The sequence below is a fragment of the Dendrobates tinctorius genome, unplaced genomic scaffold (assembly GCF_039654945.1).
Source record: "Dendrobates tinctorius isolate UK_male_01 unplaced genomic scaffold, ASM3965494v1 ptg000063l, whole genome shotgun sequence".
NCBI lineage: Eukaryota > Metazoa > Chordata > Amphibia > Anura > Dendrobatidae > Dendrobates > Dendrobates tinctorius.
The window spans coordinates 7214493-7232779 of record NW_027361731.1 but is presented as its reverse complement, the minus strand read 5'-3'; the positions used below and the strand labels follow the sequence as shown (position 1 = coordinate 7232779).

At 46.0% G+C, this 18287-nt stretch overlaps 1 protein-coding gene across 1 annotated transcript in view; it reads left to right on the top strand.

The window, feature by feature from the left end:
* Positions 1 to 3543: 3543 nt before the first annotated feature.
* LOC141094340 (uncharacterized) overlaps positions 3544 to 18287 on the top strand; it is a 48124-nt gene continuing 33380 nt past the window's right edge. Inside the window, exon 1 of the mRNA XM_073580177.1 lies at positions 3544 to 3734. Coding sequence (XP_073436278.1) covers positions 3708 to 3734 — 27 coding nt within the window. The 5' untranslated portion in view covers positions 3544 to 3707. The remainder of the gene's footprint in view (positions 3735 to 18287) is intronic.

Sequence of the window (18287 nt, the reverse complement as noted above, 5' to 3'; positions counted from 1 at the left end):
GCACTCCATTAACTGTTGAAACGTCCCTGGGGCTGTGCAGAGCCAAACAGCATGTAGTTAAACTCACAGAGACCCATTGGTGTAGTAAACGCTGTTTTCTCTTTGTCTGCCTCTGCCATGGGAACCTGCCAATACCCACTAGTGAGATCTAAGGTGGAAAAATAGTTAGTAGTTTTAAGTGCAGGTAATGACTCTTCAATTCTGGGTAATGGGTAGGCATCCTTATGTGTAATGCTGTTAATTTTTCTGTAATCAACACACATTCTCATGGTACTATCTCTTTCTTTTTCACAAAGACTATTGGGGCTGCCCAGGGGCTACAACTATCTCTGATCACCCCAGCTTCCTTCATCTCCCGCAACATACTTTTGGCACATTGATATTGTGTTGGGGTATAGGCTGGTACCTTTCTTTAATGGGTGGATGATCTCCAGTGGGGATATGGTGTTGGACCCCTTTTGCCTTCCCAAAGTCTAGAGGGTGTTTGCTGAACAACCGCTCATACTCCTGAGCCACTCGGTAAACCTCATTCTTTTGGTGTGAAGGGGTGTAGTCAGTTTCCACATGCAGCTGCTGACACCACTCCTCCAGCTGCTTTACAGAGCCATTGTCCTCCGCCTAGTCGGATGAGACCAAGGGCTCTGCTGCCTGTATTGCTTTATTACTGACAGTAAACAGCTTAGCAACTGTGGCATACTGAGGTATTGTGGCCTCCTCCTCCCCACAATTTAAGATGCAAACAGGTACTCTCCCTTTGCTGACATCAACTACCTCTCTGGCTGTCAGGACAGTGGGCCAGCTATCAGAGTACACTGGCTCTACCAGGGCTTGGCAATCTTTTCCTCTGAGGCCTATGGCTGCCTGACACCAAATTAACATTTCACCCCTGGGGAGTATTGCAATGGGAAATGAATCACTCTGACACTGCCAATTTCTCCACCAGATAGTTCTACCTGCTGTCTTTGCATCAGGACCTTGATCTCCTTCTGCAGGACCCGTTGCTCACTGGAACCAGCAGTCTCAGCTATCTGTTGCATCAAAACAATAACCTCGGCAAGACAATTTTCAATCACATTAGTACCTAAGGTCCTTATTTGGTTACATTCCCGTCGATCAATGTCTACAACTATCAGACCTTGTTTTTTTTTTTAACTCTACTTGCCCCACCTTAATGGTGATCTCTTTACATCCCACTTGCAGCAAAGACTGACCATTGCTGGCAACTACTGTCAGCTCATCACTTGGGCCGCGAGTAAGTTCAGAGTCAGCCCAATACCTTTTGTAAAGAATATACGGCATAGTTGTCACCTGAGAGCCAATGCCCAGCAAAGCATTCATGGGAATGCCATCAATCACCACTGGGAGGACCAGTTGCCCTCCAACATACTTGGCTCACCGGTTCTTTGGGCCTTGTTGTCCTACTCCTGGGGGTTGGCCCTCTGCCCCATGGTGGCAGAATCTTTCAATGTGGCCTGCTTTACTGCAGTGGCGGCAGATGGGATGTCCGTTCTGGTCATAGCGATCGTTCTCTCCCTCTGAGCGGTGGGATCCTCTTCTTCCGTAGCCAGGGGACGTCCTCTGGACTGGAGGACAGCTGGATCTTCTCCTTTGAGGACACTTGCATGAACTGCACAGTTTTGGCAAGTGCAGCCATATTTTTGGTCAGCTCTTGGACCTGAAGGCGTAGTTCTGCAGATGGATCACTATCTAGAGTCTGTGCATCAGCCTCCACAGGGCTCTGAGGGAAAGATGCTGCCTCTTGGTGGTAACTGCTGGGCACCTAGGGGGCACTGGATGGCTGACATTTGGTTCATGCAGCACCCGAATAGCCCTGTCTTTAAAGTCTGCAAAGCCCAGATCAGGGTTTTGTAGGGCCATGATACGCAGCTGCGTCCTGTGGGTGCTAGATAGAAGCCCCTCAATAAATTGCTCCTTTAACAGTCTATCTACATCTTTCACACTGTCTGGGTCAATCTGCTTGATGGCCCGCAGCGCCTCCTGCATGTTAAGAGCATAGTCCCGTATACTGTCCTGCGCCCTTTGTTTGCACCCAAAGAACCTCATTTTTATTTCTGCTGCAGTGCGGGTGTCAAAGGTACTCCTCAGCTTAGCCAGAACTTGCTTAACAGTCTCTTTATTAGTGTCCTGTCAGGACTTTACTTCTCTTTGCGCTGCACCAGTTAGCTGCCCAATAAGGATGTTTACCTTTTGGCTTTCAGACAGAGGATATACATCAAACAAACTGCACAGTATGTGACTCCCCTGAGTATTGCGGTAGCCAGGCCACTCCTGGTATATATGGCATGGATAGCGGCATTATGGGGAATGCTCTGGCGATTGCTTGACCTTGTTGTGCTCTGGAGGCGGCGCTGGCCGCTGGATTCTGCGGTGCCATTGGGGCCACAGCTGCACTCGCCCCTGCATCTTGTGGCGCTGTGGGGGTACGGTGGCATCCACCGCTGCATCTTTTCCTGCCTCAGACATTCTCTTCCCCCCAATTACCATTGGCCAGGCTCCATGTTCTGTTGGCTTTCCAGGATGCAGCTCCGCAGGCTGTATGATCGGAGCACGCCGGGACTGCAGGCCTCCACTTCTAACTTCCAGCCCGCTGATATATTCACATGCAGCACTTTACTTTTTGCACTCTCTCACAGGCACCGCCCATGACGGCACGCCCCTTCGGCTTCCCGCGTGCGCCGGGTGGCGGGGTAATGGCGGCAATTGCACGATCAGTCTATGGCACACAGTACAGTCTCTGGCACACATGACCTGGTGACACCGGGCTTCAAAATGGATCACCCCCAGGGCAGCTGTGGGGATCACTCGGTACCAGGCCGGTGTCTTAAAGGGATGTGTCACGGTGGCGGTGACCCGGTCTGTGGTCCTGGGTGTCCATGTAAAATAGATGAAATGAAGCTGAATAAAGTTTATAGGCAGATAATTCGTGACGTCACCTGTGGCACTCGGTAATGAAGGTGTTAAACCGACGCTGCGGTGCAGATCCTCTGGGACAGATGGTATAATGCAGCAAAGACCCCGTAACATTTTTCCCTCTTTGTTTTATTGCAGCCATTTGGTAAATTCAGTAAAGTTCATTTTTCTCTCATTAATGTCCCCTCTGCACCCCATCTTGTCTGAGAAAGCAGAAATGTAGAGATGTCTGCGTGGTCTGATGGAAGATGCTCCACCCCGGGACATTGCAGGAGGCGACCCTCACTCACGTTCCACCTCATCTTCTAACCCTGCTCCCTATAATAACTACAACCTGTGGAGATGGGAGACGGGTTTTCCTTGATGCCCCAGGAGGTTCCGGTAAAACATTCTTCATTAATCTGCTGCTCGCAGAAATTCTCTCCATCAATAACATTGCTCCGGCCGCTGCATCCTCTGGGGTTGTGGCCGCTCTCTAAGATGGAGGCCGCATGGCTCATTCAGCACCAGGATCACCCCTGAATCCAGCGCTCTTGGAATCTCCCACCTGTAATATCACTAAGATCTTTCCCAGATCTGGAAGGATCCAATCACTTTTTGGGGGGAATTGTTCTACTGTTTGCAACGTTCCCTGTTCTTAAAGGAGCAACTCCAGCAGAAAAGCTGAATACAGCACAGCAGAGTCCTGCACACACTGAGGGCCCTGATCATGTGACTCCTGACTCCTCCCCTCCTGTGACCTCATCACAGGTCCTGTGCGCACAGAGCAGCCATATATGTGGAGTGTGGCTCTGCGGGTGGAGGTCGGTGCTGGAGGCTCCATTATTCTCTATGTGGAGTGCGGCTCTGCGGGTGGAGGTCAGTGCTGGAGGCTCCATTATTCTCTATGTGGAGTGCGGCTCTGTGGGTGGAGGTAGGTGCCGGAGGCTCCATTATTCTCTATTTAGAGTGTGGCTCTGCGGGTGGAGGTCGGTGCCGGAGGCCCCATTATTCTCTATGTGGAGTGCGGCTCTGCGGGTGGAGGTCGGTGCTGGAGGCTCCATTATTCTCTATGTGGAGTGTGGCTCTGCGGGTGGAGGTCGGTGCTGGAGGCTCCATTATTCTCTATGTGGAGTGCGGCTCTGCGGGTGGAGGTCGGTGCTGGAGGCTCCATTATTCTCTATGTGGAGTGTGGCTCTGCGGGTGGAGGTCGGTGCAGGAGGCTCCATTATTCTCTATGTGGAGTGCGGCTCTGCGGGTGGAGGTCGGTGCTGGAGGCTCCATTATTCTCTATGTGGAGTGCGGCTCTGCGGGTGGAGGTCGGTGCTGGAGGCTCCATTATTCTCTATGTGGAGTGCGGCTCTGCGGGTGGAGGTCGGTGCTGGAGGCTCCATTATTCTCCATGTGAAGTGTGGCTCTGCGAGTGGAGGTCGGTGCTGGAGGCTCCATTATTCTCTATGTGGAGTGCGGCCCTGCAGGTGGAGGTAGGCGCTGAAGATTACTGGGTGCGGGGGACATTAATTCCTTCAGTACTGAGACTCTTTTGGGGTCTCTGTGTGGTGTGAACAGTGACGTAACAGCAGAGGTGTAGCTAGAGTTTTGGTTCGGGGGGGTGAAGCTTCTGAGTGGGCCTCTAACCAGGTAACCCTGATTACAACTGGGTGACGCACCGTAATAGTGGATGTAGGAGAACGTCTAAGATGACCAGGTTACTGAAAATAATCTCTATGTAAAGACCAATATTGATGTTACCGCCATATGGTCAGTGGTAGATACCAGTCCTACGGAACATATAAGAGATCGCAGCACAGACTTGCCTCTTTTCCCATCTTTTCCATTTGGCCCAGACCGATATGACAACTTCTTCCTGCCAGGACTCGTCTGCAGAGAATACAGCACAGATACATTTCACAAATCATATTCCAGCCCCGTCACCATCTATTCCCAACCTGCACAACCTCCTCATTCTGCTGATACCCCAATACTGAGCTGCTGCTGCCGTATGTGTCCCTATTACTGCACCTGCTGTGTGAACTCTAAATTCTAAAGCAACCCTCTAGAATATAGTAATGCCGGGTGCAAGTGCCCTAGAAATCAGCTCCCATATTTTGCCCCCTGGAAAGTAATAGTGCCCTCTGTGTTCCCCTTTAATAGTCCTTGATAGTCACAGTAACCTGAGTTCCCCTATAACAGTAAGTGCTCACTTTACATTTTATAATGTCCAGAGTTTTCCCCGGTACAGCTCCACTATATACAGTATAATGCTCTCTTATACACAGTCTAATGCCCCCTCACTGTATATATGCTGACCCCTTAATATTCCCCAAACTGTTTCATAGCTCCAACACTGTAATCTCCACACTGTATAATGGCCCCCTAGATAGCCTCCATAAAGAATAATGCACCAGACAATCCTCAATATAGTCCTATGCTTTCCCCATAGGTCTCCATATAGCATAATGCACTCCAAATAGGCAGACTCTATAGTATAATGTACCCCATAGGCAAACACCATAGTATAATGCAACCACTATAGTGTACTGCAGCCCTTAATAAACTGCACCCCCAATAGGCAGAAACTATAGCAGAATCCAGCCCCTAATATAATGCACCCCCCATAGACAGCCTCTATAGTATAATGCAGCCCTTAAAGGGAACCTGTCACCAGTTTTGGCCTATATAACTTATGGCCATCACCTTTTGGAGCTGATATACAGCATTCTATAATGCTGTATATTGACCCCCCAACCCGACCTATAAGAGAAGAAAAAGATCTTTTATTATACTCACTTTCGGGGCGATCCGGTCCAAGGGATGTGTCAGGTCAAAGAGCCCCGGCACCTGCGCACTGCAGTACTTTGCTCTACCCTCAACAGGGCAGATAAGTACACCTGCACAGGAGCGCGATGCCAGGGAGCCTGTGTGGATGATGCAGTGACGCATCATCCACACAAAGCAAGCAGGAGGACGGCGATCATCAGAAGATGGGAGGCACTGGACCAAGAAGAGCGACACCCCTCTGACTTGACAGCCCCGCAGGTGAGTATAATAAAAGTTATTTTTCTCCTCTTACAGGCCGGTTTGGGGGATGATATACAGCATTATAGAATGCTGCATTATAGAATGCTGTATATCAGACCTGAAAAGTGATGGCTGTATCTCTTATCGGCCAAACCTGGTAACAAGTTCCCTTTAATATAATGCACCCCCTTGGACAGACTCTATAGTATATTGCAGCCCCTAATATAATGCACCCCTAAAGGGAGGCACTGGCGACATCACTGCATGGCCTCCCACCCCCCACACACCAACTTAACCACTGCTCCAGGCCATACTGCGAGTTCTGTCTGCTGCCGACTCCATGCTGTGTGCCTCTTGCTTCCTGCCTGCTCTCTGCAAGCTTCCTGGCTGTATGCATAGGGGGGCGTCTCCAGAACTCTCCGGTTCTTATGGAATCAGGGTGCACCTGCCTAATGTGTTCCTGGCCAATTACCAAGAGGCTTCTAGTATTTTGGGCAGCTTCACCCGGTGGTAGCTGCCTGAGTAACGCCTTTACTCATTATCTATTATCCATTATCTATTCCATACACCACTCCTTCCTGCGAGTGTCTCAGTCGTGCCCGCCTGCCAGTGTCTCAGCCATGCCCGCCTGCCTGAGTACCAGCCGTGCCTGCCGTGATCACCTGCCTGTCTGCTAGTTGCACCTGTCTTAGTGTCCTATTCCCCAGTGGGATCAGCAGCTACAGCCAGACATCACCCTGGAATGGCACCTGGCAGCTACCTACTGCACAAGCCTGACCTCACCATCAAAGGTTACCAAAGTAGCTGTCCTAGTCATGCCCCTTCCAGAGTAGGGTGGTTTGTGGAACAGTGGGGCCACAAACCCCTCACGCCAATCTGCCAAGGTGCGGGAGTGATAGGCAGCCTCTATTGCATGTTTCAGCCCATGATATAATGCACCCCCATAGGCAGCCTCTATAGCATAATGCAGCCCTTAAGAAAATGCACCCCATAGGCAGCCTCTATAGTATATTGCAACCCCTAATATAATGCTCTCCCATAGGTAGACTCTATAGTATAATGCAGCCCTTAATATAATGCACCCCATAGGCAGCCTCTATCATATAATGCACCCCCATAGGTAGACTCTTTATCTTAATGCAGCCCTCAATATAATGCACCCGCATGGGTAGACTCTATAGTATTAGGCAGCCGTTAATATAATGCAAGTTCTGCTCCAGCTGCTATTAAAATCTTCTTTAATGAAAAACCATTAAAACATACAATGGTGAAGACTCTCCATATAACCTCACCACAACAGAGATGACAGGCTACACGTTTTGACCAGACGGTCTTTGTCAAATAGCAGCTGGAGCAGAACTTTCCTTCTATGGTCTATGACGTTAGTCCGCACGGAGCTCCGAGTTTCTGCGCTTGATCTCTGGTGAGCTGGCTATTTCTTTCTATTTGGTTAATATAATGCACCCCCGTAGGCAGCCTCTATAGCATAATGCAGCCTTTAATATAATACACCCCCATTGGCAGTCTCTATAGTATAATGCAGCCCCTAATTTAATGCACCCCCATAGGCAATCTCTATAGCATAATTCAGCCTCATAAAAAAATATATCCAATGCTCACCTTTCTTCCTAGTTCCTCCACTGCTCTGAGTGTCTGCACACTCCGGACAGTGGGCGCCAGGTAATGACGTCATCGCGACCCCCTGTCAGTATTGGCATCAGTGATGTCAGATGCTGAGGGGGGATGATGGGAGAGGGAGCGTAACGCTCCTCTCATCAATGCGGTCAACTGTATCGGCTTCTAGCCAATACAGCTGAACTTGTGATGATGGGTGGGGGGGCCCACTGCTGACAACGCGCCCCCGCCTGCTCAATGGCCCCATAGCAGCCGGGCGGCAGAGCTGAGAGATCATTTCTCCCTGCCCTGCTGCAGAATGTAACTGTACGGGCGTGCTGTACCATAGATCCTGGTGGGCCCCCTCTGAGTGCGGGGCATGGGGCGTCCACCCCCTCTGCTCCTTCTGGTAGCTACGCTACTTCATAACAGCTGTGGACAGAATGCAGCTTAGCTGGTTCCCAAGTTCACGTTAGATCCATTTAGACAACTGCAGGATGAGAGGACAGAAGCCCAAAGAAGTTCCCACAAAATGTGATTATTTCTCTCCTAGTTCCGCTCCAGCACAATAATGTGGATACTAGTGGGACTCCATGAGGGGGCGCCCCGTTGGTTCTGGCTCAGGGGGGGCACTCTGGCAGTTCTGGCTCCAGGGAGGTGCTCCGGGGGGGCGCTCCGGCGGTTCTGGCTCTCCATTAGTCAAACAGGCATCGGGAGCTCGGACAAGCTTGTTACTCGATTATCGCAGGTGATGGAGCGCCATGCTCGAGTTCCCAGCCAATAAACATGCTGGGATTGCCCGCCATATACGGTAAGGCTGTAGTCATGTTGGCTCCTGACATTACTGTGACTGTCCGGCCGCATCACATTATCGGGTTTATAGAAGACCCAGTGACATGATGCTCGGCACACCATCATCAGGAAGCAGCTCAGGGAGAGTTGTTATAGGAGGGAGCACTTATATTATTGTTCGCCCCCTAAATATTATAAAGTTGTATCCTTTAGTGTCTTTCATGTGGCCCTAGGGTGTATTTAACCCCAAAGCCTGTTTTCACCTTCCTGACCAGGCTAATTTTTTTTTATTTGTGAGCACTGTCACTTTATGAGGTCATAACTCTGGACTCTTCAATGGATCCTAGTAATTCTGAGATTGTTTTCTTCATGACATGTTTGTGCTTCATGATAGTCTTAAAATTCCTTCAAAAAATTGGAAATGTGTCAAAAAGTTTGAAAACTTTACAATTTTCGATCTTTGAATTACTGACCCTTTAAATCAGAGAGATATATCACACAAAATAGTTAACAAATAACATTTCCTACATGTCTTCTTTACATCAGCTTAATTTTGAAAACATATTGGCTGGTACTGTGGGCACACTAAGTACTAAGGAAAAGAAAGAGGAAAAAAGAAAAGAGAGAGAAAAAAAGAAAAGAGAGCGAGAGAGAACAGAGAGAAGCAAGAACAGAGCGAGAAAGAAGAAAGAACAGAGAGAGAAAGAAAGAGGGGAAAGAGAGAACAGAGAGCGAGGGGAAAGAAAGAACAGAGAAAAATAAGGGGAAATAAAGAAAGAACAGAGAAAAAGAAAGAGAAAGAACACAGAGAAAGAGAGAGGGGACAGAAAAAAATATCAGAGAGAGAAAGAAAGAGAGGAAAGAAAGAGAACAGAAAGAGAGGAAAAATAGGGGAAATAAAGAACAGAGAGAAACAGTGAAAGAACAGAGAGAGAGAAAGAAGTAAAGGAAGAAAGAACAGAGAGAAAAAGAGGAAAGAAAGAACAGAGAGAAAGAACAGCGAGAGAGAAAGAAAAAGAGAGGGAAAGACAGAACAGAGAATGAGAAAGAAACAGAGAAAGACAGAAAAAATAAAGAGAGATTCTATAAAGATACCATAGCAGCCGGCTCCCATTGTAATGCCCACCTGAGCCTCCCGATGCAGGACATATCATAATCCGCTCACATGGCCGGCATCCCTGATTCCAAGGCGATCCTGCTGTCCGCGCTGTCGGAGGAGCACATGGTGATGGATCTGAAGCATTCCTGGTTCCGTCACAATCTCCTCATGAAATTACCTAATTTCCAGTCTGCTTCCAGCACATCACTTCCGGTGGAATGTCATGTGCGAGTTTTAACGTGCTGCTCGGGGCTACACCGTGTACTCCTGTGTCCATGGGAAAAGCCCACTTTGTATGCCTCGTACACACTTGGCTCCGCTCCGTACATCCAGTACACATATGGCTCCACTCCGTACATCCAGTACACATATGGCTCCACTCCATACACACACGGCTCCGCATACCCCATACACACGCTGCTCCGCTCCGTACACCTCGTACACACATGACTCCACTCCGTACACCTCGTACACGCGTGGCTCCGCTCCGTACACCTGTGGCTCCGCTCCGTACACCTCGTACATGTGCGGCTCAGCTCCGTAAACGCGCAACTCTGCTCCGTACGCCCTGTACACACGCGCTCTGCTCCTTACGCCCCGTACACACACGGCTCCTCTCCATACACCTCATACACACGTGGCTCCGTACACCTTGTACACACGCAGCTCCGCTCTCCACACCTCGTACTCACTTGGCTCCGCTCCCCACACCTCGTACACACGTGGCTCCGCTCCATACACCTCATACACACATGGCTCCGTACACTTTGTACACCCGCAGCTCCGCTCTGTACACCTCAAACACATCTGGCTCTGCTCCGTACACACACGACTCCACTCCATACACCTCGAACACACATGGCTCTGCTTCATTCACACTGTAAACCCCTCCTGACCCCACACAGAAATTTTACCTCCTCCAGCACCATAACAACCAGCAAAGCAGAGTCCTGCAGAGTGCAGACAGACATGGAGGCTCCTGATCATGTGACCCCTGACTCCTCCCCTCTCACAGGTCATGTGCGCTCAGAACACACAGCCCAGCCACATCATTGCAGGCTGCGGTGGATCAATCTGGGAGGGCTAGGATGGCGTCGGTGGATGGGGGCATGGCGGCTCAGTGCAATGTGGGAAAAATAGTGTCCCGGGCAGGACGCTTGAGGGGGGGGTCAAAAACGGGACTGTCCCGCGGGAATCTGGATGATTGGGAGCTATGTTGTTGTTATTATTATTATTTATTTATATAGCACCATTCCATTGTGGTGTACATGAGAAGGGGTTACAAAGTTATAGATATCATTTACAGTAAATAAATTTATGATGACAGACTGGTACAGAGGCGAGAGGACCCTGCCCTTGCGGAATTACATTATATGGGATAATGGGGAAGAGACAGAAGGTCAGGGGTGCAGCAGCTCTGGTGGTGGTGAGGTGGTAGCTCGGGTGGTGTTGAGTCGGCAGAATGGATATTGCAGGCTGTGAGCTTTCCTGAAGAGATGGGTTTTCAGGTTCCGTCTGAAGGATCCGAGGGTGGTGGATAATCAGACGTGTTGAGGTGTGGAATTCCAGAGGATGGGGGATATTCGGGAGAAATCTTGGAGGCGATTGTGTGAGTAACGAATAAATGTGGAGGAGAGTAGGAGGTCTTGGGACGATTGAAGATTATGTGAGGGAAGATATTGGGAGAAAAGTTCAGAAATATAGGGAGGGGACAGGTTGTGGATGACTTTGTAGGTCAGTGTTAGTAGTTTGAACTGGATTCGTTGAGGAATTGGGAGCCAGTGGAGGGATTTGCAGAGGAGGAATAGCAAGGAGAGAGGTGGATTAGTCTGGCAGCAGAGTTGAGGACAGACTGGAGTGGTGCAAGAGAGTTAGCAGGGAGGCCACAGTGGAGGAAGTTGCAGTAATCAAGGTAGGAGATGATGAAGGCATATACAGGAGTTTTAGTAGATTAAGGGCTGAGGAAGGGACGGATTCTGGAAATATTTTTGAGTTGGAGGTGACAGGAGGTGGCAAGAGTTTGGACTTGCAGTTTGAAGGACATTTTTGGTAAAAAGGTAGGAAAGAAAGAAAGCGCACCGATCTAAATGTAAATGTATAATTAGATCGTAGGTGAATAGAGTTGTCACTCACCTTTTATAAATCTTGATATGTTGCATATAGGTCACTTAGGACCATTAGATGTTCAAAGGTGGATTTCTTCTGTGGTCGGTATGCTGCAAATCCCTGGTAGCTAGTAAGTCACTCAGACCAAGTAAACATAGGAATGTTATCTAATAAATTTTATACCAGGCTATTTGCGCTCCCATAGGTGTACGATCCAAGGCTTCTTATTATCCAAAAAAAGTTTTTAACATTTCTCAAGAAAATGCACATACAACGCATTTCGACAGTATAAAATGTCTTCCTCAGGTATATTGTGATAAGTGATCCAAAATTGTGGATAGCTTTATAAGAAGTAGTATTATGCTAAACAGGGTGTGGACCACTAAAATGAGTTCCTAACACACCCACTATAGAACTCCTAAACAAGTTAGAAGTTTACAAGAGGACATAATGGTAGTAAAAGCAAATGCGTTACATAAATATATAAAAAAAAGTTAAAATTAGATTGTAACAGATAATATATAAAATGTTAATGAATATCATAAAATTACAATATAATTATATAGCGAATTTAAATGGTTATATGTGACTAAAATACATTTAAAACAGATTATAAACGCAGTGCTAATTAGAGTTATTGTTTTTTATATATATATATATATATATATATAAAAAAACAATAACTCTAATTAGCACTGCTTTTATAATCTGTTTTAAATGTATTTTAGTCACATATAACCATTTAAATTCGCTGTATATATATACTTCCTCAATGACTTCATTTAATCCGTCCGCATGTAAAGTCTCCATTTTAAAAATCCAATAGGATTCTTTGCGATTTAATTTATCAGTGCGGCTAGAGCAGTTCTCAGGAATTTGCTCAACTGGTGTAACTTTTATGTTAAATTGTTTGTTGTGCTTCAAGCATAAGTGTCGAGACAAACTATGGTTCATGAAGCCATTTTTTACATTGTGCCTGTGGCCATTCAGACGTGTTCTCAGGGACTGTGTAGTACGACCCGCGTATTGAACGCCACCGGCACATGTAATAACATATACCACAAATTGGCTGTCGCAGGATAATTTCTGTGTAATTGGGAAAAATTCTCCCGTGCTGTTACAGTGAATCCCAGTCGCATTGTGATCTATGATTTTACAGCAACAGCACTTTTTTGAATTTCATCGCAAAACACCAGTTTTTTGTTGTTGTTTTTATTCATTTTATCCATTTTTTTTGTTAGATTAATTTTCTGTCCCCCCCTGTGATAATTGTTTTAAGTGGCTGGGGGCAATTGTGCCCTACGGAACGTGATATTAGGTTTTTCTGGTAGGATTTTTCTCAGATAGACATCTTTTTTTCAATAGATACCAATATTTGAGTATCCTCCTAATATTATTATTGTTCCGATTGTATGCTGTTATGAAATTGTATTGCCATCTATTATTTTTCTTAATTCCATTATTGTTTTGATATATTTCATCCTTTCGTTTGAAAAAAAACGCAGGACGAATGTTTATTTAAAGTTGTCTCATAGGCGCTCAGAATTAATTTTTTCGGATATTTTTTATCATAAAATGTTGTAATTAAAATTTTGGACTGTTCAATGTAGTCATCTGTATTTGTGCTATTTTTTCTAATTCTATGAAATTGGCTGAAGGGAATATTGGTTTTCCTCTTTTTATAATGTGCACTGTTGTAATGTAGGAAGCCATTACTGTCAGTTTTTTTTTTTTTTTTTTTTTTAAAGTTTTACTAATAATTTCCTTATTATTATGAGACAATTCCAAATCTAGGAAGTCTAGTTTTTCATTACTTATCTTAGCGGTGAATGTTATTCCCCACTGATTCGCATTCATCTCACTGATGAACTGCTCTGCTTTCTCCTGACTTCCCCTCCAAATAATGAGCAAATCGTCTATAAAGCGACGGTATAGGATTATATGGTTAACATAATCACATTGGGTGATTGGCGATGAGGACTCGAATCGCCCCATAAATTAGCAAAACTTGGGGCTACCCGCTTCCCCATTGCGGTACCAAGCCGTTGTATATATAGCTGTTCCTGAAATTTAAAAACGCGTTCAAGAATAAATTTTAAACCTTTCAAAAGGAATTCTCTTTGGGAATCTGGCATTTCCTTAATACCTTTTAGGTAATGCTCCACTGCTTTTATTCCCAGATCATGCTGAATATTGGAATGCAAAGCATTTACATCCATGGTAATAAAAAGAAAATCTGTCTCCCATGCAATATTTCTAATTTCATATAGAAGTTGGTTGGAGTCCATAAGATATGAGGGCAAGGATTTTACTAATTCTTGTAAAAACAAGTCGATGTAATGGGACAGCTGACTGGTGAGAGAACCAATGCCTGCTATTATAGGCTGGCCAGGTGGATTTTTCTGGCATTTGTGTACCTTAGGAAGGTGACAGAATATCGCAGTGTTGGGATTCTTATTTGTCAGGAATTTCTTTTTCTTTTTTTATTTATAATATTTTTACCAAAAGCTTAATTAATTAAATCATGATATTCATCTGTAAATTTTTTGGAAGGATCCAAATTTAATTTTTTATAATATTTTTCATCGGCAAGTATATTATTTGCTTCTTTCAAATATATTTCCCTATCCTGAAGCACTATCTCCCCCCCATTATCAGCCTCCCTCATTACTATTTTGGCATTATCCTTAAGATTTTTTTATGGCACTTCTTTCTTCCCTCGAGATATTATTTTTATAGCCTTTTATTTTTTTATTTTTAAAATTTTTGCTTTTAGAAAAATAAGATTCTTTAGTAAAATTATTTTTTTCCTCACTCATGTGTCTGAATTCTTCGCTTACCATTGAAGACTTTTTTATGTGCCAGAATGGAAAAAGCAGCTGTAGGGGTTTAATTAAAGAGAGAAATTATTCCGGGCATGCTATTATGACGGACAGCGACGGATCCTACGCCCATAGGCTTCCATTATAGCCAACAACGGACAGCTCTGGATCCGTCGCTGTCCGACTTTTCGACGTACACAAAAAACGTTACTTTCTCCATTGTCTCCAGCCGACGGACAAAGAATTTACGACGGATCCATCAAACGACTGATGAAACGGAAAGCCAGTCGTCGCAATCCATCCCCAATACAAGTCTATGAGAAAAAAACGGATACAGTGGCATCATTCACTGGATCCGTTTTTTTTTTCAAAAACAGACGGATTGTGACTGAAGGCAAAAACTGATGTGTGAAAGAGGCTACTCACGCCATAGGCAGAAAATATAACTGACACTGCCTGCAGGATGCAGCGCAGAGAAATAGCAGACCTGACACCAGAACGAGGCAGAGAAAAGTTAACTCCTGAAATGACTGGGAGAGGGGAAGACAGGACTCAAAACCCGGTCTGGATCATGACAGTACAGTGCCACTGGACCCCCAGATTTCCCAAGATAATGTGCATGAAAAGCCCAAACCAACCGAATAACATGGACTGATCGCTCCCGGACCCAAGATCGATCTTCAGGACCGTAACCCCTCCAATATACCAAGTACTGAAGTGAATTGCAAACCATACGAGAATCAGAATCAACAATCCGTTCAACTTTGACCATCCACAGTGACTGGAGGCGGAAGGGATGGATACCCAGCAGAGGAAGGTACAAATGACTTAACAAGGGACTTATGGAACACGTTGGGGATCCGAAGCGACGGAGGTAAGCATAAGTGAAAGGCAACTGGATTGACACCCTCAATGATCTCGTAAGGACCAATAAACTTGTTTCTGGTAGACAACCACACTTTATCTCCTACCAGAAAGTTAGGTCCTACAGATAGTCGCTTATCAGCAAAATGTTTTTTGTTTGCCCTGAGCCACCCCAATGTTCTTCTGGACCTCCCTCCACACCTCCCCCACCCGTTGAACCACCGAACCATACCCTGGACACCCCGAATCCAGCCTGGAAAATTCACCAAGAGGGGGGTGAAGACCGTAGTTACAGAAAAACGGAGAAGCGCCAACCTGATTATTAAATGTGAACTCTGCCACGGGTAACGAGGAACACTAATCATCCTGCTGAGATGTGGCAAGACACCGCAATATCTTTTCAAGTGACTGGTTGGTCCTCTCCATCTGACAAGTGGTTTTGGGATGGTAGACTGAGGAGAAGGTCAAGCTAATATCCAATCTCTTACAAAATGCCCTCCAGAATTTGGATACAAATTGCACCCCTCTATTAGACACCAAATTCATAGGCACGCCATGCAACCACACAATGTGCTCAATAAACAACTTAGATAGTGTTTCTGCGTTAGGCAGTGCTGCCAAAGGTAAAAAATGCACCTGTTTACTAAATCTGTCAACCACTACCCAGACCACAGTTTTGCCATTGGAAGGAGGGAGATCAGTGATAAAATCCATGGATAAACGAGTCCAAGGTCTATCCGGAATTGGCAATGCCAATGGTACCAATTCCCCGGCATGTTTTAGGAGACTTTAACACCTGCATATGTAGCACAAGGAGACATAAACACAGCGATGTCAGAAGACATGGAGGAACACTAGAACAGTCTAGCAATAGCTCTCCGTGTGGCCAAGACTCCAGGGAGCCCACAGAAAGCAGAGTCGAGGAACTCCCGGAGCACCCTCAACCGATACTTAACAGGAGCGAAGAGCTTTTTATCAGGCAATGATGGAGGAGCAAGACACTGAGCCTCATGAATATCCCGCTCCAATTCAGAGGACACCACAGGAACGACCACCCCATGCTGAAGAATGGAGGAAGGAGGTTCGGAAGGTGATATCAGATCCAAGCTGCGAGATAAGGCATCAGCCTTGACATTCTTGGAACCAGGCCGAAAGGTGATGGAAAAATAAAACCGTGAAAAAAAAAAAAGCGACCACCTCGCCTGTCTAGGGGTCAAACATTTGGCAGACTCAATGTAAGACAGGTTCTTGTGGTCTGTAATCACCGTGATCCAATGAATATCCCCCTCCAAAAAGTACCTCCATTCTTCATAAGCCAGTTTTATTGCTAATAACTCCCAATTCCTGACATTGTAATTTCTCTCAGCAGGAGAAAATTTTTTGGAGAAAAAAGCACAAAGTTTTAAATTAATCAAAGTGATCGGTCCCTGAGCACCACCCCCACGCCCGCCTTTGATGCTTCCACCTCAACAATGAATGGTTCAGACGGATCGAGCTACACCAATACAGGGCAGACATAAAACATTTTTTCAATGTAGAAAAGGCTACAACTGCCGGGGGTGACCAGTCTTTAAGATCAGCCCCCTTACAAGTGAGATCCGTGAGAGGCTTGACAACCTGAGAAAACCCCTTAATAAATTTGAAATAGAGATGAGTGACTTTGCCTTTTTTGGGGTTGAGACTTTCTTAAAAGTCGAGTCGAACAAAATCGGCCGACTATAGGGAAAAGTCGGAGGTCCGACTGAAACACGAAACCCAATGCAAGTCAATGGGGAAGCAAAGTCGTCAGGGAGTGGAGGACAGTAAACATACCTATAGTGCCCATTTGAATGCCAAGGACATCAATTTAGAGATGAGCGAAACGGGTCGAAAAAAATTCAAAAGTCGCCGACTTTCGCCAAAGTCAGGTTTCATGAAACGAAACCCGACCTTAGCGTGAGGGTGGCCACGAGGTGGACGACTTTAGCGCCAAAGTCGCGTTTCAAAAGATGCTTTAGCGACCTTTTTCAGTCAATCAGGAAGAATGGACACTGTGGGCAACGTGATAAAATAGGCAGTGGTCACCACCATCTTGGAGAAGGGCATGCAAGTGATTGGCTTGCTTTGTGTGGCGTCACAGGGGGTATAAAAGGATGTGCACGCCGACCGCCATGTTACTCATGCTGATCTCAGAATAGGGAGAGCTGCTGATTCTGTAGGGAGAGCATTAGGAAGGCAAAAAGAAAAAAAAATCTGCTTGTGCTGATAGCGCTTTTCACTGTAGTTACTGTGCAGTGAAAGGTGAAGATTTTTGCTTTTGTGCAGCAGCGCTGGTGGTGATTAGCCTGCCTTTTAAGGCTAGCTGCATTGCTGTGTGTACACTGGTGTTCAAACTGCTTTTTTTAAAAGCAATCCAAATTTTATTGTTTTGTCCTGGTGAGGTACTGAGCGTTCATTTTTTCACACACCGTACAGCGGTGTACGCTTCTCACACAGTACCATGTAACGGCTGTTATCATGGCCAAATTGAAGCTATCTAAGTGTGTGACTCTGTAAGGAAAAGTCGAGGAGTTTGTCCGTTCTTACAGACCTACACCTTATAGTTTTGTCCGTTTTTCAAACAGTTTAGTATATCTGCTGTTTGATTACATTCAAAACTAGAGAGAGACGGCGTGTGTCAGTCCGTATACAAAAACACGGAGCTTGACAATTTTACATACACCGTACAGCAGTGTACGTGTACGCTCCTCTCACAATACCGTGTAACGGCTGTTATCACGGCCAAATTGAAGCTATCTACGTGTGTGACTCTGTAAGAAAAAGCCGAGGAGTTTGTCCGTTCTTACAGACCTACACTATAGGGAGATTCCAATTCTGCCCAATTCTATATACACCTTTGTAGTTTGCCATACACTAGGCAATTTCTGCCTGTCACATTGCGGTGTAATATACACAGGGCCTGACAGAATCCAACTGTGTCCTGAAGTCTAGAGAGATTCCAATTCTCACCAGTCCTCTATACACCTTTCTTACACTATCCTGAATCTGCCTGTCACATTGCGGTGTAATATAAACAGGGC